General features: G+C 36.0%; 1 protein-coding gene across 1 annotated transcript in view; it reads left to right on the top strand.

Moving 5' to 3' along the window:
- LOC129798470 (zinc finger protein with KRAB and SCAN domains 7-like) overlaps window positions 1-22,932 on the top strand; it is a 41,695-nt gene that overhangs the window by 17,909 nt on the left and 854 nt on the right. Inside the window, exons 2-3 of the mRNA XM_055841623.1 lie at window positions 6,458-7,910; window positions 7,987-8,740. Coding sequence (XP_055697598.1) covers window positions 6,479-7,910; window positions 7,987-8,740 — 2,186 coding nt within the window. The 5' untranslated portion in view covers window positions 6,458-6,478. The remainder of the gene's footprint in view (window positions 1-6,457; window positions 7,911-7,986; window positions 8,741-22,932) is intronic.

Genomic DNA, 22,932 nt, shown 5'->3' with positions numbered 1-22,932 from the left:
GTTACCCTTTATAATTGAATGGTTTAACAAATACACCATTTTTATACCGTTTGAAAAAAAATTCAAAAAAGAAAAATAGATTATCAGATCAACTCCGGTATATTATGTTCAAAATCGGTCAAGGATTGTTTCAATTTTTAAAGGCTTTCAAATAAGTTTAACATTTATCATAAAGAACTAAATAAATGACAGTAAAAACAAATGCAAAAACAAAAAAAAAGTATTTGCAAAAACTCAATAAATCATCGCACCGCGGATGCGGGTACCCTCCTATTCGTAAGCTTTTCTTTAAGTCTCGCACTTAAGGAAGATCTTTACCGATCGGATCTACTATATTCAAGCGGTAGGGCGTTTTCAAACATTAGAATAAACACTAAACCTACCGAACAAAAATGGCCGTTTTTCGGTCAAATGACAAACCACGGTGGGGTAGGAAACTCAACAAATTTGTCTTGGATAAGAGCAAAAAAATTAAAATTTAAACACTTGAAAATGTATTACATGCATATTTCAAGAAATTCATAAAGTTTGATAGTGACATTGTACCGTTTAAATAATGTGTTTATTTTAAACCGGTCAAATTGACCGGATCTCGGTAGGTTTAGTGTTAAGGAAAAGTTAATTAACAGTATGGGGCAAAGTCACCCGCATCTACGGTAGTATAAATAATATAAAATATAGATGTAATGTTAAACGGTTTCCAATCCCACCTATACAGATTTTTACGAAATTACGACTAGCTATTTTCGGATTTAAAATGTAGTCTCTGTGAGCCAACAACCCTAGTTTAGTCTTTATAGCAAACGTCAATCATATTCGTTCATTGTTATTCATTTAAAAACATTAATAACATTTGACATAAATTCAAATTCAAAACTATAATTTTAAACTGAAAACTTGTTTCATAAGTATGAAAAAATTAAATTAGATAACAAGGTGTTACTCAAGATCGAAAATTTTGTTTCTTTGATTTGCTTAGATTTTGTTACCATCAGATCAATGTCCAAAAAGGTGCTCCTGAGAAAATTTCCCAAATTTTCTTGTGAATCGTCAATTGGAGTAGTGCAATCATAATTTTGACCATTGAAGCGCCGAAAATTTTGGCATAGAATTTCTGTGTTCTCCTGACCTGCAGGATTTTACCCCTGACGCATCCGGCATCTATTTAATGAATCCGGGGTTCATCTCCTTAATCAATTTTAAGCTATCTCCATCGTTAGTGTACTACCAGATTTAAACTATATTTTCTGAAATTCTCATTAAAAAAATTTAAAAATTCAACCCCTGGAACCTGTTTTCCGGACACCTTTTTGAAAAAAAAAACGACGGAAAAGATTAGTCAGAGTAAATTCATCCGAAAGCAAAAAATGAATATTTTCAACATTTTATTTTTTGAATGGAAGGTTTTATTTTTCCTTGATCATAATTTACATTCCGCAAGAAAAATCGTGGTGTAAAATATGTCGAAAATGGTTATTTTTTGTAAATAAAAGCTCGTAATAATCCAAATTTCGCATATTTTAAAAATCCCTCGTTCAAGACCAGGTTGGTTTAACTCATCTTCTTACAGAAAATATTTAGTTTTTTTGACGTCCTGTCAAATGAATTTACTATGAGCAATCTTGCCCACCGAAAAGTAGGTGTTTTTCCAAAAAGGTGTCCGAAAATCAGGACACAACGGCTGAATTCTCAAAATGTTTAAATGAAATTTAAAAAAATATATAGTTTAAAATGCCTAAGAGTTATTCTTAAATATTTATTTTTATAATGTTGGTAAATGTATTTAAAGAAAATATGATGTTTTCTAATTACGTTGATCCCAACTTACGATCTCAACTAAAACCAGTCGACAACTAATATTTCATTAATATTTAATATTTCAATATTTAATAATATTTAATATTTAAGAGCGATTTCAAGCTGAGATTTTACATGCTGTGTCGAGGTGTAGGGGAAAGTACTCTCCCTTCGAACGTCCATGCTTTCGAATAATGTGAATTTTCATCTGTTTTTCCTAAGAGATTTACACATTTCTATTAAATATTAGTTAGCTTATCATCAATTATTGATAATTTCGTGATAATTATGTATAAGTCTCTTAGGGACGATAAAAGAAAATCACATTATTCGAAGGCATGAACGTTCGAAGGGAGAGTACTTTCCCCTACTCGAAAAGCGAAAACATGATATTTTTCAAAAAAAAAAACTCAACTTAGTCGACATATATTCTGACAAGTCGATTTTAGAAACCCGGAAATTTTTTAACCAATAAATCGTATCCTGTCTTGTGTAGCCCACCATCCCCTATTTTTTCCAAAAAAATGGGAATTCCTTATTAGCGGTATGAAGTTAACAAATTTCGTTCTCGGGACAATAAACAATCCCACTAAAATTTAATACTTTTAGGATTAATTTATTTCTATTCTATTAGGTTAAAATGTGTTTAATAATTTCTTTTGATATGAAAATATTGAAAGTTGAATCTCTTGGTCTGAAAAGCTCGAAAATCATGAAAAGCTCTTTACGGTTTTAAGGTACACACTTTTTAGCATTCGAGTTTTCGTATTTAAAAACCAATTCTTCTCTCCGGAATTTCTACAAACAATTTTATTGAGCAAATATAGTTTGGCTAATTAATTTCCCAGTTGGATTTGTCCAAGTGTACTATCTAAATCCTCCAACCACTACCCCCATCTGTGTTGTCTTCTCTTGTTATTGCATCCCCCCAGCATCAATTTGAATTGTCAAATATTTTCTCGCAGTGTCTCTCCCCCAAAAAAGAGCAGAATAGTAGTGCCTTTGGAGGGAAAATTAGGAGGAGCACCCTTTTTTCCCATCGCATATCGGGCAATGTCTCTGAATCCCCATTCCTCTTTCCTGCAGCGTCTCCGGGCACAATTACTTATTTATTCTTTTTATTTCATAAATCACCTCGAATAAGCTTTGGGAATGTCTTTCTTGTGACACGTTATGTCTAATCGATGTTGGATGCGCTGGCTGACTTGGCGACGTACGCTATTACGCACCTTAACGGTTATCTCTGCAGTCCCCGTCACTTCCCGCCTCATCTCATCTCATCCTCAGCCCCTCGACCTCATCTCTTGCCATTTCACTCCGACTCACGCCTTGGTATTCTTAGTCTTTCTTCCCATCCAAAAGACCCTCCTGCTCCTTTAGACTCCTTCGTCGCCTTTTGTCATGAGCCAACACATTCCCAATGTTTCGATGCTGAGAAAAGTCAGTCAATTTCTTCGTCTTCCAGCACCGATTCTCATACTCTGTCTTGGTTTTTCTTTTTTTTTTTTTGGAATGATGACACACAAGGAAGAATTTCATTTCTGATGCCTCAGAATAAGACATTTTTTCTCTTCTCTTCTTATTTTTCATATATCCACCCGGTGAGCTTCTTCATATCTCCCCATGCCCCATCCTCCAGAAAAAATCATATAAAATATTTTATTTATTGCCTCTCTACTCCATGCCCTGTAAAATCTCTCACTGGCTTTTGTGAGATTCCTTCCGGAATTATGCAAGAAGTACCAGACAAATATCTCTGACTCTCCGCCATTGACGAGTATTGACGCAACTTGTGGAGTTTTCATGGAAATTAGATGGGAAATCCAAAGGGAGAAAATTCCTTACTTTATGAGATTTTCCAGTCCAATTCACGAAGCAAGTGAATTCTTGAATTTACACAATTCACATGATTTTCCAGTCAAATTTAACTTTGGAAACAGATAAGGGCCTTTCACAGCGAAATACCCTCTCGCAGGGCTCCTGTTCCTGTCCCTTTCTTAAAGAATTCATTAAATACAAAGCCTTATTTATTAATAAGGTTCTATTCCAAATTTCTGGTGTAGGCCTAACTCAAGATTAGTCCTTCAGACCTACATCCTTTAACGAGCTGGCATTCTGTATTGAATCTCAGTTGGATTCTCTCTAATCTACTTACTGTATCTCCTCAGTTTTGCTTCCCTAATTCAAGCTTCATACTGGAGCTTTAGTCCAGTTTCCAAATGTTTCAAAATGCAAAATAATAAGCAATTTTTGCCGTTTTTCAATATCAAATGGATCATTTGCCTTTAAAATCTAATTTTAAAACGAAAGAGGACTTACGCCATATGGCTAAACCTTAGGTCTGAAGCCGTATTGTTACGGCATTTCTACGTTATTCTGAAAGAAGCTAAGGACTTGCCAGCAAATACTCCTAGATCTAGATTCTAATCTAGATCTGGATCGTATGAAGGAGGCTCGAACCCAAACTAAAAAGTCTTTAACGGTAAACACGCTTCAAGAATATAACACTCATATTGATTTCGGTAAACTGACAACGTTTAAGGCTTTTCAGTTTGGGTCAACCTTATCCATATCATAATGATGGGTGACTTTGACCCTCTCCTGTTCGTAAGCTTTTTTTACTTCTAGAACTTAAGGATGGTCCGGATAGTCTTTATTTACCGATCCGATCTGCCATGTCTGATCGTTGCGAATCGTTCTTAAATATTAGAATTGAACTAGAATTTCGGTTCGACGGAATGTAGCAGGAAATAGACGGAAACATTGAACCTTTCTTGATTTTCACAATTTTATTTTCTACGACGTTTCGAGGATGGATGTCCTCTTCATCAGGTATCAAATATGGCAGGGAAAATCACGTACATGTGGGAGTTGTTAGACTGTACTTGGACTTGGATCGCAACTTGATCCGCAATGTTCACCATTCGACTGACTGACACAGACTGACACAGTTGATTCTGTGTCAGTCAGTCGAATGGTGAATATTGCGGATCAAGTTGTGATCCCAGTCCAAGTTAAGTGTAACAACTCCTACCTGTACGTGATTTTCCTTGCCATAATTCGATACCTGATGAAGAGGACATCCATCCTCGAAACATCATAAGGAATAAAATTGTAAAAATATAGAAAGGTTCAGTGTTTCCGTCTATTTGCTATTATAATTAAAGAAAAGCTTACGAACAGAAGGGGGTTAAACCTGCAGAAGACAAAGTCACCCTCATCTACGGTACGATTCACGTATTTACTTATTTACGTAGATACGGGTGACTTTAAACTCTTACTTTTCAAAAGCTTTTTTGTTTAATTCTAGCACTTAGGAGTAGTCTTTAGAGTTCCCTTAAATACTCTTGTGGTCTTTAGACCATCCTTAAATGCTAGAATTAAGGAAAAGCAGGGCTTTCAAGTCACTATCTACGGTAGATCCTTAGCTCTTTTCAATTAAGGAAGAAAAATTGCTTAGTGATACTTCATATCTCTACGTTCATAAGAATTTTAAGGTGGCATCAGTCCAGTTCGATTTTCACGGTAGGGTACTATAAATACTACTTGTACTACACTACAGTCCTTGTAGATCATTGGTTTCTTATACGGCTCACTACTTCTGCTCTCAATCACCAGTTCATATATTTAAATTTGGAAGATTTAAATTTCTTTTAGACCACATCATCTTGCCACATTGATCTACCATACGACCAAGATCCAACTTACCGTCCTTACTTTATAACGTAATCAAGTCACTTACTTTCAGATAATTTTAGTGCTCCAAAAATTATCTGATCCTAGAAGAGTAATCTTCCCAATCTTCAAGAGTCCATAAAAATGGTACTGTTATTTTCCTGTAGAAGACTCTTAGTTTGTCCTTACCGTCCTGACCTAGTTTATTGAGAGCTTGAGTTTCATCCAAGACAACTTCGTTCCTGCATTGTTTCATATGATGCACAGACCATCTAAAGTCAACCAACGTCGTCCCCGCGTCGCAGCACTTCTAGGGCTTTGAGGATATCGTCCCTTATGTTCCATCTCGCTTGGGGACGTTCACTCCTTCTCATCTACCCCGGATTTTGCCCATACAGTTTCCTGGACATACTTCCTCTGGCGTACTATATATGTAACCGAGCCAGTTCAATCTTTTCGTGCGGATAGAGTCCGCAACGCCGGCCTCTCCATAAAGCTCCTCCAGTTCATAGTTCATCCTTGTTCGGACTTTTCTTGTAGTTTCTTCATAAAAAGCCCGTAGATCCATCGTAGTGCCCGCTTCTCAAAGGTCAGGAACTTTCTTTCTTCTGTGGGGGTTAACGGTACTGTTTCCAGATCATACGCATTAACTGGATTCAGTGATCTTCATTGACCGCGAGACGTTCCTTGATCGAAATATCGACGGGAGTGCAAAACCTCTTCATTCTGCTACGAGTCTCTCGTTAATCTTTATCTCGACTTTGACCAATCCGAGGTACTTGAAATCATTGACAATTCATACTGCGGTACTACGAATGTTCCATAGTATCGATATCGTCCGCGTTCCAAATCTTCTCACCGCATACAAAAACTTTTATTGATCCAAACAATAATTTTCACAAAGATTCCATATGTATGATCTAGGCCGTGTATGTTTCGTCTGTTTCGCTCTCTATTCAAGAATTCTATATATTTTGTTTTCCAGCACTAAAAATTCCTTATAAAAATGCTAGGAGTAGAGGATGAGGAAGAAGATCTAGAGGATACCCACCTCTGCATTAAGTGCAACAGAACGATAATTGGTATTGAAAATTACGTGAAGCATCGTAAAGACAAGACCTGTGGTCGAGACAAATCCTCCTTGACTCTTAATCGCGTTCAGGATGACCCTCCCTATGGTGATAGAATGGGGAACGATGGGTTTGGATTTAACTATTCAGGAGAGACACCCAAAGCTCATGAACCAACTTCTGACGTTAAACTTCCAACTGAGAATCTTGAATACCATTACGATCTCGGAGCGGATATCTTCTTCTCGTCACTGGAACTGCAGAGTAGTTCGAAAAGGAATCCAACAAAGACACCCCATGATCCTAGGGTTTTAACGAGGAAAGCTACAGCTGCTATCATGTCTAGTCATCATGAAGATGACTGGATACCAGAGCAGCATCACAGTGAATCGGAGAAGCTGATGAAGGCTGTATCAGAGATTGGGGATATGAAGAAGGATCTTCCAATTTTCCATCGTGTAGACTTCCCGCAGGAATCTGCAGAATCGAGTTCCGAAGATGAGGATATCGATGACTTCGGAGCTCCTCCGAGGAATCACACAGGGGGAAAGTGGAAGCCTCCTGAACCTGGCATCCCTGCTAGTTCTCCTTGGAGGGCGGACAATCATTGGGATGAGGAATCCCTGGCTGAGAAGTGGAGCAAACTCGACAAGAGTCATGAGGCTGATGATCCAGATGACGATTTCTTCTCCCCTCCTTCAAACCACACGAAAGGAAAATGGGTTCCTGGATCTAAGATCACCAAACTAGACTATAAGAACACTTCGTCAAGCAGCAAATCAGTTGATAAGGTCCCAAAGTGGTGCTACACATGCAACAGGAAACTTGCATCTCAGCAAATGTATGACCGACATCTTAAATCCAATCTTCACAAAAGGAAGTCCCTGCCTGAAATTGAGCTGGGTCAGTCTTTTCTGAACCAACAATCCAGGATGAGTTACTATGCGCAACAGATGCTGGGAAACCCGGTAAAGGAAGAAGAGGAAGCGAAGACAACGAAAAAAGTGAAGAAGGAGAAGAAACTCAAAAGGATTCGGAGGAAGATCTATTCCCGATGCGATGTCTGCAGGATGAAGATGCGCCATCATCTTCTCGGGAAGCATTTGATTTCTCACTATCACTACCGGAGGATGCATTTGCAGCCGCAGAGAAGTCTAACGACGGTTCTGAACAACATCCATAGGATTGTGTTGCAGTCTCCGTTCCAGTGTCAACCGTGTAGGTTCTATGCCAATACTGAGGAGTCATTTATGTCTCACTGGAATACAACTGGTCATCAGGAGAAGGTGTCTGGAGTTTCAAGGCTCTACTGTCACTTTTGTAAGTTCGAGTGTCCGGACAACGCTTCGATGACGCTTCACTTGATCGGTAAGTTTGAGCGGTTTGAGCGGTTTGAGCAAGCTTAGTGAGAACTAGTAGTTCTTAAGTTCTCTTCATCCTTCAGGCGTGGATCATCAAGAAGTCATCTGGGCAATTAATCGTTCAGTTCCCATAATAATCAGGGAGAAGATTGTAATCAAGTGCGATTCCTGCAATCGAGAGTTCCGCTACAACATCGAACTGCGTCGTCACTCAGCTTCCTGCAAACCTCTGAAAAAGGAAAGCAGTGGATCGGATACGTATCAATCGAAGTTCTTCTGTTCAGAGTGTCATATCTTCTTCACGGCCAGAAAGTCTCTTCAGAGGCATGATCGTGACGTCCATTCCAAAAACGTTTACTTCTGTTCTCCTTGCGAGGCGACCTTTGATACAGCCGAAGCAGCTAAGGCTCATAGGACAACTCTTGAGCACAAACTGTGCTCGGCTAAGAAGAGGGACAAGAAAGATCTGAGTAGAACCTGCTCAGTCTGCCAAGAAAAGCTTGAAGACATTCTCAAGCTGAAGGAACACATCTTGAAGGTGCATCCTGAGAAGATGTATAGCTGTTCAGGATGCGGAGAAGGCTTTGTCCTTTCTCAGGAACTATCAAGACACAAAAGGGATAAGAAGTGCATAAAGCTGGAGAAGATTCTGGAGGAAGCAGAGCCGGAAGAGGACTATTTCGAAATGCTCGAACCCGACTTGAAGGACAATGTTAAGGATTTCGTCAAGGAAGAGTACGTCATCCAGGTACTGGAGGCAGATGAGGAAGAACTCGAAGGGTATGGACCAGAAGATGCTTTTGTTTGCAAAATCTGCAACAAGGAATTTAAGACGAGGTTAGTGAACTTATTTTTAGCAAAAATGTCATTTTGACGTTAATTGGTCAAGGCGGCATTTGATATCCAAATAATGTATGTCTCAAATGTAACCAACATATTATCAACGTAATCGAGCTATTTCTTAAAAATATAATGTATGAACACAATGAATGTATATTATCTGAAAATTATGTGCGTTGAATGCCAGTATAATAATTTGACTAAAAAATGTAAAGAAAATATCGGTTATTTTCTATTAATACATGTAATACATTTCGTTTGATAAATTCCAGTTAATATTTTGTTATTTTCCCTTAAAATTACGACCAAACATTTTTAGATCTATAAACAAGTCATAATCTATTTTTGAGTGAAAATGTATAAAACTATGTCAAAAATTTCTAAAGTATATTTATCTTACATATTTATGCTATTATGTTCACATAATGTCGTGAAATTGTATGAACTTCATGTTGTGGTATATTTTAGTTACATTTGCTCCATAAAAGACACAAGTTATATACAACTTGTCTTCTTTTTGTATGATGCTGTCAGATTGTCAATATCTGCTTTGTTTACTAAGCAGAGGTTCATTTCTGAGTAAAAAGTTGTGATAAAAAGTGATGTTTATTATAAATTAAAGTATTGAAGTGTACCAGCGTGTACAGTAAAGTCGAGCACACACATCGAAGAGATCAAATTTGACAAAGTAAGGATTACTGATAGAAAAATAGTGAATTAATATTGTATTTGTGAGAGCTAACATTTTGTTTCTTTAATTGCAATGTAGCGAAAGTACAAGCATTAAAACAAGTTCCTGATCTTCTGTCGTGAAACTAAATTGCAGAAAGAGTGTCCGGAGTGCAGAAAAAGTCTATCAAATGCACAAAATTTCAGTGTTTTGACATTGTTTATTCTGAAGTGATATTATTGATACAAGGAGTCTCTAATGTAAACATATTGTACGACATAATGTAAATATAATCACAAAAATATGTAAAAACGTGTTTTCTTCTATATTTCTTATTTATTCAGGTTATAATATCTTGATTTTATTTTATCGGAATAAAATGAAAATTATGACGTGGAAAATTATAGAAAATTGGCGACACTAAACAAACCCAATTTAATTGAGAAATTGTGCAAAAAATATTTGTGTGTACAAATATTTGTCCACAATTGTGTTTAAAGTGATGTTCTATCAATACACGCAGTAAAAATCTGACATCCATAAGTTTTTTCAATGATACAATGGAAAAAGCAATGAATTTATTCAATTTTCTTTTCTTTAATTTCTTAGCTTTCCCTTGAGAATTTCAGTTCGGGAATGAAATTTTGTTCACTAATATTGTGTCCCTTAACACAAAACAGTCGTTGCATTAAATCTTCACACGCAATAAAAGTGCACGAGTCACAGGAAATCTGACTGAATCGTTGATGATAAATAAATTATTCATTTGAGGAAAATGTTTAAGCAAGTCTTAAATGAAAATGGAAAAGAAATAACAATTCCACGATCAGTAGTTATAAAATTGATATTGTATAGTGATTATATTTTATTTAGTCATAATAGATACATTTTACCGTACAAGATGACGTGATTATATCTAAAATAAATAATTGTTATATTTTGTATGCAAAAATTCCCCATTCACTCAAATATGGACCTCTTTTATGCAGTTATATAGAAGAAATTTGTAAAGTCTTCGCCATCGTTTTCGTATAGATGTCAGACATCTCTACTCATTTATAGCGATAAATGCTCCTTGGGAAAATTCAAATTTTTAAAATTATAACCGTCAACGGCAAAATCAATTATCCATAAATAACAGCAATTTTATCTCTGTTCATTTCATATTTTTGGTTGATTGAACTCAAAAAATGCATGTTCGAAAAATTATAATTAGTTCTTCAAAAAAAATTGTACCCAATGTCATACATTATCTCTGTCAGTGGGATCTCTGGCAGAGATTTAATCAAAAAAAATATGTACATCAATGAATGGTACAGTCACACGAAAAAATTCAATAGCAAAAGTATTGAATTTCAATCTTGCTGAAGAAGTTTTGAAGGGATTATTTACGAGGTAAATTAAAGTGCAATAAAATATTAATTTTTCTGCACGATGTAAACCCTCTGTGAGTGGAATACTCTGCAAGTCTGGAAATTCAAAATTCATTCGCCAGATTCCTCTCCATCATCATCCGTGATTCTCCAAACAGTTTTTGGCCATCAATTTCTCTCGTGCAACTAAATCGAATTGAGATTGGCGTGTTGAAAAACGGCTAAAAGAGTCTTTTTCATATATAATTTCTTCAGTTTTCTGCCACTTTTTTGTTTTCTCTGGCTCCAAACGACGCATCATGCCCTCCCACTGAGACATGCTTTTCAGACAAGACTAATACAATGTAATTAATGAGAATTTATTGACACTCTTCGCGAATAGGTCAGATTTTTGTGGACAAGTCAGACTAATAAGTAGATGTCATCTTCCAGGAGAAGAATGAATAAAGTTTGACTTTTTAAAGGGTGGATTCTGCAATATTTCATCGATTTATTTATCGAGAGAGAATTAAAAGTGTTTTTTCTTCTTCCATCTGCCCAAGATATATCTCAATCTCTCGGTCAGGCTTATTTATCACTCATATTAATTAATTAGAGACACACTCAGGTGGTGGATAAAAATATTCCGAATTTCTGGCTTCTTTCTCGAAAAACACAGCAAGAAGAGAAAATTATGGAATTTCTTTGCTGAAGTTGGATTTTTGGTTTACTTATTGGAATTCCTGAGAGATCCCCCAGATCTTATGATAAGATTAAAGGATTTTTAGAGTTAAGAAATATTGTCAACTCATTTAAAACATAAAATACCATCCAGACCTTTTCCTTTGCATAAGAAAGGTTATGTTTTCTATTTGAGGTTATGCTATAACCTCAATATTTCCCACTGGATGTTAACTCTTTCGTCTCCTTTGGGACCCTGGGTACCCATGGAAACAACAATTTTTTTAGACTATCTAGAATCGATAAAAATCCGATTCTTCTGGATAATTACAAACTATAAGGATGTCCAAATCTAGGATATTTTTTGCAGGATCCCAATTAACTCCTGAGCTAAGATATTTTTGGTCAAAAATCGTGAATTTTCGATTTTCTGCTTACTTGAAGATATTGTGACTTTTTTGATATTTCTAGACCCGAATAAGGAAAAACCTCTCGGGGCCAATAAGTATGATAACTAACAATTACAAATTGCATAAATTCGAAAAACTATTTTTTCTTAAATTTAAAAAAAAACTTGTTCAAACTTTATGGGTACACTCGTCCCCAAAAATCTAAAGGTCAAATATAAGGTTATCCCGCCAATGCCCGCCATTTGCTTTTTGACACCAACCTTGTAAGAAAATTCCAAGCGAGAACGACATTTTTGCCAATATGGCCGATAATTTTGACATTTGACAGCGTGGGAAATTGCTTTCAGGGAAGTTTTTCCTATTCTTCCTGATTTTGGTGAATTCTGATTGTCCAGGAAGTGTCTTTTATGCTTTTGAGAAAGCTTAATGTGGCTACAATAACATCGTGTTGAGAGAAATGTGTTTCAAAGTGTTTTTGTGTGAAATATTATGAGGAATCTATTGGCAAGCAGGAGTTGGGTGTCTTTTTTAGCACTTTCTGGACATCCCACAAGATACTGGTCAATAATTCACCTTGTTTTAGTTATCAACATTGTAAAGGAGTCATTTGACACGCAAAAATAATTCCCAAAATTGATATTATTAGCTTTTGGAAAATTGAAGTTTCTCTCCTTTTCGTTCTTTTGGGGACGAGAGTACCCATGAGTTTTCCAATTTATCAGAGGCGGAGAAAATTCTTTATCTACAAAAGTATCATATTTGGCCACTAAAAGTTACAATAAAGTGAGTTTTACTGAAATTCGTTCGCTGGATATATTGTGGTCCGGAAAGAGTTAATCAGGGTAATTAACTCCCTAGGGCACTCAATAGGTCAAATGGCAGAGCACTCGCTCTATGATGCAAGTGTCCCGGGTTCGAATCCCCTTTAGGTCACCAGGAATTTTTCTGACGGTAAAGCTGTTCGCATTGCATCCAGTGAGCTTCACTGCACTTGATTCCACGGGCATGGGGCTGACAATCTCATTCCGTACAAGAAAAAATAATAATGCATGTCTAGAAATCCCCTTGCGGGAAGGCCTTGTTCCATCATGGAATGTCGTGCCAGCATTATTATTATTATTATTATTATTAACTCCCTCCTTTTACATTAAGTTATTGTCTGCCTGACATAAACTTTTTTTCACAAATTAAACACAAAGAAAAATTTCTTTTGATGGCTAAATCTGCCCCGTTTCCCGTATATATGAGCTGATTAAGAGTAATTTTCTCTGACAAGGGAAGTACTCGAGTCATCAATTCCAGATTCGTCTGGGGCTTTGCTCAACTACGCATAAAAGCATCAAATTAAACGTGGTATATTCAAAAAGTGCGAAATCGGGTTAATTTTTTTTTTTAATCTCTAAAGTTGAAAATGACACCTTACGCAGCACATAATAAAGAAAATTCGTATGGGACTGCATGCAGCGCTGGCTCAGCGGTACAGTACAGGACGTTCAACGGGAGTGCCGCGGGTTCGATCCCTGGCTCCGTCTGTTTTTTTTTTCCTTTTGATATCAATTATAAAAAAATATATAAAATTTCAATAAAAACTTTAAATAATATTTACAACGATCCTCAGATAGCTGATTGTAAGTACATACAGGTTTTTTTCTATTTTTCTACTAGTAAATTGATTATTTGATAAATTATGGGATGCACTTTCATCGCTTTTAAAAATTTGAGGGGATTTTAATTCAGCACTCTAGATAAGCAATTTACACTGCAATAATACTACTTAATAAAGAATAGAATGTTTAATTGAAAAAAAAAGATATTAAAAAGAAAAAAAAGGCAGAAGGAGCCAGGGATCGAACCCGAGGCACTCCCGTTGAACGTCCTGTGCTGTACCGCTGAGCCAGCGCTGCATGCAGTCCCATACGAATTTTCTTTATTATGTGCTGCGTAAGGTGTCATTTTCAACTTTGGGGAATTTAAAAAAAAAAAAAAATTAACCCGATTTCGCACTTTTTGAATATACCACGTTTAATTTGATGCCTTTCTGCGTAGTTGAGCAAAGCCCCAGACGAATCTGGAATTGATGACTCGAGTACTTCCCTTGTGAGAGTGCAAAAATACGTAAATGAGAGAAACAAGATGAAACTTTGACGGTAATACGGGCTTTAGATTTTTTTTTAAATTTTTGCAGCTATTAAAAGGTAGCTCAATGGACAAATCCGGTGATCGTCGGATGGGAGGAGGTTCAGCCCAGAATAAAAATTCTTTTCTTCCCACTATGGGAAGAAAAGAATTTTTATTCTGGGCTGAACCTCCTCCCATCCGACGATCACCGGATTTGTCCATTGATCTAATATCAACGTCGGTTCCCTACATTGTTAAAAGGTAGCCGGACTTTCCGGCTCATTTCATATATTCAATATTCATTTTCGTAGGGAACGGCTGGGGATTCTGAGGTTTATCCCTTAAGTTCAACTACCGTAGAAATCAAATCAAATTTTAAGGATGATCTTTAGAGACCATCTTTAGAGCTCAAACAGACTCAGGCTGCTTCCAGAAAATATTCTCGAGCTTGTAAAATTTGTCAATGAAAATTTATCCTAAACTCTGATACACTAAAGCCTTAGGTTGTTCGATTGGAGGTTCTTTGCATAAAACTCCTTTACCTAATCCTTAGCTTCCTAATTTTACGAGATAAGTATTCTTGAGGATTAGCCTGAGTGTAATTGGGTCCTTAAGTGTCCTCATGGCCTCTGGCTAGACCATCCTTAACCCTTAAAGGACGATTGGGACACCGGTGTCCCATAAAGAAAATAATTTTCCCTGACTACCTAAAGTTTATTTTTTTCTTATGTCTCTACATAATTGCAAAGTAGAAGTTTGAAGAAAACTAGGATATTTTTTGCAAGTCTTCAGCTATTTGTTATATAAATTTTTAAGCTAAAAAAGGACGACTTTTTAAATTCTCATATTGAGAATTGATTTTAATTATTTTTTTTACTTCTAGATTTAAAAAAAAACCGTTTTGGAAAAAGAAACTAAAATACTTAAGTATAATATTTTTCATTGGAGTGAAAATTGTCAGTCATTGGTATCGTCAGAAAAAACACTTAATTTTTTGGGCTATTTTTGTCCGTATCGTTCATAGAGACAAAAAATACACCAAATGAGACTTTGTTTGCTTTTCAAAGGTTAGATGTAAGACGTGTTACAAATTTTGTTTATCGGTTTCATTTTTATTGCTGATTTTCGGTCATCGGAAACTGTCTCGTCGTTAAAGGGTTAAATGCTAGAATTAAAGATAAATTTACGAAAAGCAGAAGTGCTAAGGGATACTCGCATTATAGCAACTGGCTTAATATATATTTTGGAAAATCACTGAAATGTTTAATGTTTGGAAAATCAAAAGCTTCTGGGACTGAACTAACTCTAGTCCAAAGATGGCTTAAGGATTGATGTTTAATGTGATTCTGCCTTTAACCTTTAACCCCTTTGCTCGGGTTGTTTGAAGAAGGTATCGATCAAAGTTATTGATTTGAAAAATCACAAAAATTATCAATAACATGACTCAGTTTCATGGCAGTCACAACAGTTGATGCACTACATGCGCTGTCCGGCAACACTCTCCCATGTGATCATATATCTGGCATGTGCTGCATAGATAATTAAGAGTCTATCAGCGTCACCCCATCAATATCTTCTTTCCTTTGACCTTCTAAAAATTCTTCAGCAACTCTTTCCTAAGGAAAACCCCTTTGAAATTTCCCTCGCAACCCCTTGAAATCTCCGAGAAGTGTATGGAGCAGAGAGAGAGAAAATCGTTGGTGTAAAGTGAATTTAGATGACACCCCACTAAATATTTAAATTGGTCTTTATGTGTGTCACATACATTTTTCTCCAGAGGACACATGGAATGCTCCCGGGGAGCTGGGGGCGAATGTCTGAAGAAGATGAGGTGGAAATTCTTCGACACTTGCGTGTGTGCGATTTTTTTTCCGGGCGCCAATTGGGAGGAGGTTGTTGGGGGAGGTGAAAGACTGTGGGTGGCGGGATAATTTACTGTAGACAGTTGACACTTCGATGTTGGTGGTTTATGGCAGGACGCCTTTCAAGATAGGGGTGATTTGCGTCCGTTTTTTTCTCGCCTCGACATTTGGGGGCTGGATGAATGGACAAAGATGTCCATTGTGCGATTGTGGGTGGATTGGTTAAGGTGCGACTGGGGGACAGTATCTCACTCTCACCAGGAATCATCCTGTTCGATCGGCGTGTGACAATAATTTTTAGTTCATCGGAAAAAAGCCCGCCAAAGAGGCGAAAGCCACCCCCCCCCCCAGTGGAGCTTTTTTTTTCCTTGTGGGAAGGGAAAATGAAGAAAAAGCGAGAAAAGAGAGGAATGATATGAGATTGAGGATGATGTTCGCTTTGGAATTTCATGTTTTGTTGCGCTTTTCTTCAATTCACTCCTGATCGAATTTCTCTTGTAGATTTATGGCATTTGAAATTAATTGTTTGTGAAGAAATTTATTATTTATCGCTTCAACTTTTTTTTCATTTTGTTCCTTCCACAAAAATGCTTCCTTTCCCCAATGATACACACAAAGATTTTCTATCCCATTCTTCAAAACCGAAAAGCTTCGACTTCTTCTGACAAGGAGATATTGTGAATTTTTGCATTGGTAAGCAAAGTAACAAAACAAATGGACAAGAAAGCAAAAGAATTAATGATTGCAGAGGAAAAAAAAAGTATCCCGAGAAAACAGAGAGAGAGAGTTAAATTATAGTGAATCACAGTTCTGTGGGCAAAATTTTCCTCTAGCACGAGGTGTGAGCTTTTCCCATACTTTCATATAACCCAGCAGTTGGAAAATACCAAATAAAACTTATTTATTGCTTGAAAATGTAATTATAGAGGAATTTTTGTTGTTTCAAACCACGAGAAGCGCCCAGACTCTGATTTATTCTTCAATCAGTTCCTGGACGCTCATTCTCTTTCTCTCAATGCCTTTTTTCTCTTTCACCGCCATTTCCGGGACAAAATGGGCTTTTCCTAGCGTTCCTTTCCACTCTGGGGATTGCAGGGAAATTAATCTAAAAAGCCCAACATATTAAAAAATAAGTCTCCCGCCAAAAAAATCAATAAACCTTTTTGAGGTTAGTTCGGAAATTAATAAACATGTTGACTCTTAAAAAGCTTACAAGCAATTTCCAGGAAAATCATTTTAAATTATACTAAAATATTTTATATGAATAAATATTTTATGAAGAAAGAACATTATTTACAAGTAATGAAATATTTAATCTCAAGAAAGAATTCAAAGCTTTCAAAGCTTTATTCAAGCATAGAATGCACAGAATAAACTGTAATACTGCAATTATGTAGCATTGATGAATTTTACTCCGATATCAGTATAATTTGCATAAGAAATAAAATTAATAAGAAAAAAAATGCCATTTAACCATTTTTTATGAGGATATAATAAGGCCTCTAATTGTATTTTTGACAGAATTTTGACGTTACCACGCAGTGCAGATGATTTCCTTCAAAGATGCAATTTTTTACGAGAATTGCTCTAAATATCGCTCCTTGGAAATTACAAGGGGCCAACTCAATCTGAGCCATTTTTCAGGAGACAGCATGAAAGATTCAACTTTGTATAAATAATTATCTCAATTAAGTATGTTAATAAAAATAATTTAATTCTTTTCTATTTGTATGAGCATTATTATAAACATCGAAACATACATATTTTTACCTTTCAAAATATGTTTTTTTTTATGAGTTAGCTCTTTGTCATTCTAAATGATGCGCAAATTTTCATGAAATTAGAATGACACGGGATCAACTTGCTTGAGTTAGTCCCTTGTTTCACAAAAATTTGAACGATAAATCTATTTTGTGCCCCTTGACTTCAAACAAAACCGCACAAGCAATCATAAAGAGTAAAATTTTGAAAAATTTTTGTAATTACGAAATTTATTGACTCATATTATCTGAAATTTTATTAAATTCTCTGTCTGAGTGCATTAAAATCTCAAAATCGCCAAAAAGTGAGTTGGCCCCTTGTAATTTCCAAGGAGCGATATGTACACTGAAAGAAATCCGAAAAAGTTAAAATAACATTCCGGAAATGTTAATTTTACCCTGCAGTATTGATCCAAAATCGGTGTAAATATTACCCTTTTTAGATGTATTAGGGGTTAAAGGCACCCTTCTTCATGTTAATTTTACCCTTCATAAGATGTAAAATTAACATTAAAAAAATGTTGATATATTTTTACACCTAAAAAATGTTACATTTCTGAGGAAAATATGTTAATCGCATCCTCTTTTTTCCTCAGTGTAGAAGCTTTTACCCCTATAATGGCCTCTACGCATTGGGAACAATTCTCGTCAAAAAATACTTTTTTGAAGGAAATACCCAGCAGTATTATAGGCGGAAACGTCAAATGTCTGTCAAAAACGCATTTTTGACGGAAATGGCTTGCAATGTATAGGTATAGATGCTTTAATACATCTAAAAAAGGTCATACTTACACTGATTTAGGATTTTCAGGGTTAAACTAATAATATCGGAATGATAGTAGGGGAAAGCGCGCTACCTTCGGACGATTTATGCTTCGCACAAATCTTTTTTTTTTTCAATATGTTAAGCTGCCTACACACTAGGCAAATTATTGCAATAATAACATTTCAAAGTGACATTGAAATAAAACTTCAATATTGAAGCGAATATTGAAATCAATATTTCAATATTTGCCTGCACACTGAACAAATTAACTTCAATATTACAACGTATTAACCCTTTAACCACGAGACATTTTTTAGACACATTAAGCTGTTGTAGACACATTAAGCTTTCTCAAGAGCCAAAAAAATACTTCCTGGACAATCAGAATTCACCAAAATCAGGAAAAATAGGGAAAACTTCCCTGAAAGCAATCTCCCTCGCTGCCAAATGTCAAAATTATCGGCCATATTGGCAAAAATGTCGCTCCCACTTGGAATTTTGTTACAAGGTTGGCGTCAAAGCAAATGGCGGGCATTGGCGCGATAACCTTACATTTGACCTTTAGATTTTTGGGGACGAGAGTACCCATAAAGTTTGAACAAGTTTTTTGAAAATTTAAGAAAAAAATGTTTTTTCGAATTTATGCAATCTGTAATTGTTAGTTATCATACTTATTGGCCCCGAGAGGTTTTTCCTTATTCTGGTCTAGAAATATCAAAAAAACTCACAATATCTCCAAGGAAGCAGAAAATCGAAAATTCACGATTTTTTACCAAAAATATCTAAGCTCAGGAGTTAATTGGGATCACGCAAAAAATATCCTAGATTTGGACATCCTTATAGTTAGTTTGTAATCATCCACAAGAATCGGATTTTTATCGATTCTAAATAGTCCAAAAAAAAATCTTTTCCCATGGGTACCCAGTGTCCCAAAGGAGACGAAAGAGATAAACTAGAGATTTTTTCGAGGTAATAAAAATTGGGATGCATTTCCGATTTTCCCAGAAAAAAATTCAACAAGTTTGAACTTCATATTTCTGGTCCAACCTAGAGTACTTTCCCCTACACACAGAGGAAATGGTCATAAAGTGTCAAAAGGAGACAAAAGTTAGTTAGCCCTGTTGGAGTTTAATTTGAAGTCAACAAACTTTTTGACAGAGTTCGATTTTACCTCCTTTTTGTCAATTTAACCCTTTTACGACGATCAAACAGATTCTGATTTCATGCATTTTTTACCTCTACGAGCGATAGGGACAAAAATAACCCAAAAATTTTAGTAATTTTTCTAACAATAGCCGTACTCACTATGGCGTTGTTATCTCGTAATCTCCGTAATCTGTTATCTTGTTATAATTTTTCATTTATAAAATACATTACGAGAACATAATGAGATAACGAGATAACGATATTACAAGATAACAGCGCCATAGTGAGTACGGCTAATATCTTAATTTAATTCTTAATTTAATTTTAAAATAATTCTTCAATATGAAAATTTAAAAATTCGTAATTTTTAAGCTTGAATATTTACTATTATAGCAAATAGCTGGAGACTTGCAAAAAATATCCTAGATTCCTTCGACCTTCTATTTTGCAATTACGTACAAACATAATAAAAAAATAACTTTAAGTAGTCAGGATAAATTATTAGGTGAGATTCTTAACAATCTCACCTACTATAATCCTAACAAAATTTCATGTCGTCCGATCGCGCTCAAACTTGGCCAAAATGTGTTTCGCCACTTCCTGATCACGAATATATGGGGGGCTAAGTTACGTTCCCGGCCGGCCGGCCGGCCGTCCGGCCGGCCGTCCGGCCGCTCTTTGGAGCTTAATAGCTCCTAAACTAAAAAAGATATCGACTTGCGGTTTTCGGCAAAGGTTAAATATCGTATGAAAATTGCAACATGGTGCATTGACCCCCCACCCCCCACCCCTCCTTCCGCCATTTTGAAGACCCCCCTTTTTTTGTTTTCTCAATAGCTCCGCCCCTATGGCATCGAGCGGGCTCAAATTTTAGTATGTTATAGCTGGGCCTTAGAGCTTTCCATCAGTACCAAACTTAAGGTCCCCCGACCCCCCTGACCCGAGCTATAAGGGTCCAAAAAAAATTTCTTAAAATGGCCATAACTCCGGTTCTAATTGTCAGAATTTAAAAAATGAGGGCTTTTTGGAAAGCTCTCATGAAATGCCACTTCCCCTTCTAACATCGCAAGTTCATAAAACCACCGCTAGGGGCGCTATTATTAAAAAGAAAATTTTTAAATCTTTAAAGTTAAATAACTCAAAAATTCCTTATGCAATCGGGCTGAAATTTTAGTATGTTGTAGCCGTTGATTATACCTATCAAACAAAAAAAACCTTAAGTCGATCCATAACCCCTGACCCGAGCTATAAGGGGTCAAAGTTCGAACATTGACCGGCCTCTATCTCCGGTTCTAACTAACATAGCGACATAAATTTTACCTTTTTGGTTTCGTCTCGATGAGCACTTTCAGATGGAAGTTCAAAAAGTCACCACAGGTGGCGCTGTGATAGCGTCAAAATTCATCGAAATTCAAAGACATTTTTCTCAAAAACGGCATTGTGCAAGTTAATGAAATTTTAGTATGTTGTAGTCCAGTCTAGGACGTTTCCAAAATGGTGCGTATGCGCGCTGTGGTTAAAACAGAACCGGAGATATGAGGGGTCAAAGTTCACGAAATTCAAAAAATCATATCTCCGGTTTTATGTGACCGATTTTGATGAATGAGGGCTTAAACGAAAGATCTCACCAAATGCTACAACTTTCTAGAATATTTGAACTTCGTGGGACCAACACCAGGGGCGCCACAGTCGAAAAACCAATTTCAATATCACATAACCTCAATTATCTCGACTGTCGCTGAACCGATTTTGATGATTACTTCAACATAATTGTAGAGCACATTTTTCTCTACATTTCGTCCATACATCATTTTCCACTCAGACCACGCTATCACTCCGATTTTGCCGTTTAAGTGTGAAAAAATTGATTTTTCCCATAATAACGCTTTGAAATCACACAGATGCCAATTTGACTGCCTCTACTCCACCAAGACACTTAAAATAGGGTTTTAAATGGAAAGTCCAACAAAATACAACAATTCTTTGATATAGTTGAAGTTCAACAAATGATTACTTGGGGAACTCTGGATGAAAAAACGAGTTAAGAAACAAAAAAACCTCGCTTATCTTGGCTTCTGAGTAATCGATGAGATCATGTTCTATGGGAAAATTATAGAGAACATTCTGGTCTACATTTCACCCATATATCACTTTTCTGTCAGTTCATCCAAATCCTTGATATTTTGGTTTAAATACAAAATTTGTATAATTTCACGAATTTTATTCAAGATAACTGAATGGCGTCTCCCAACTTCAGCTCTAAATCGAATTTGCATGCACTCCGAGTTAGCTCACGTTAAGAATCTCACCTACATAAGCCGGTTAGGATTATCTGTCCCTTTTCTTTATGGGACACCGGTGTTCCAATCGTCCTTAAAGGGTTAAGACAAAAATTTGTGCATAAATTTGTGCAAATGGACATCTTTGATCAAAAGACTCTCAAATGCCAAGATCAATCAACTTTTTGTCGCTTGTCCATTGCGAGTTTTCTGCTTTTGACCATCAAAATTCTTTTGGTATGTGTGGTAATCAATCACATCATGGTAAAGCGTAAGGGCTAATTCCAGGACAATGAATGCCCTAATTCATATGCGCCCCAATTTAAAGATAACCTACTTCCCCCTGCATTTACAAAGTCCGGAAATCCAAAGTGATTTGTCCGATATTTCGCGCTGTCCGGCTTTCCAAGTTTTCCGGCTTTCCTGTCTAACCTTCTAGATTTTATCTACAATTTTCATTTTTCTTTCAATTTTTTATTGTGTAACTGTGTTATCACACTTGCACATTAAAATTTTAATATGATTCACATTAATTGTCGCTGGTGAGACTCCAAATGTGTAATTTGTGTGTTTGAATCATTTTATATTCAAAATTTGATCTATTTGTTGATAAAAAGGTAGACTTGTCCCGCAAAATTTGATATAAATTGATTTATAGCATTAATGCGAAAAATTAATGCGATTTTCTCTTTAATTTTTTAATGTGAAAAATATTTATGATTTAGGTAAATTTAAACTTATTTTTGCAGGCCAAGTCCACTTCTTTACCAATAAATAGAAAAACCCCAAATATTAAGTGACTCAAAGACACAAATAACATATTTGGACGCTCACAAGTGATAATTAATGTGAATTACATTAAAATTTTAATGTGCAAGTGTGATAACGCCGTTAGGCTTCTAAATTTTATCTAGGGGAAAGCGCGCTACCTTCGGACGATTTATGCTTCGCACAAATCATTTCTTTCATGTTTTATAAATGAATTTGGCCCATTGTAATAATATATTTTAATGACCAGTCTAATGCCTCAAATTTTCAGAAAGAACCATGGATGAAATCTATAAGGAATATAAAGAAAAAATTGAATTGTGCGATGCTTGAGTCGTCCGATGGTAGCGCGCTTTCCCCTACAATTTTCATTTTTT

This window comes from Phlebotomus papatasi, chromosome 1 (assembly GCF_024763615.1).
Source record: "Phlebotomus papatasi isolate M1 chromosome 1, Ppap_2.1, whole genome shotgun sequence".
Taxonomy (NCBI): domain Eukaryota; kingdom Metazoa; phylum Arthropoda; class Insecta; order Diptera; family Psychodidae; genus Phlebotomus; species Phlebotomus papatasi.
Note: the sequence above shows the minus strand (reverse complement) of the source record. Positions and strands in the feature narration are given on the sequence as shown.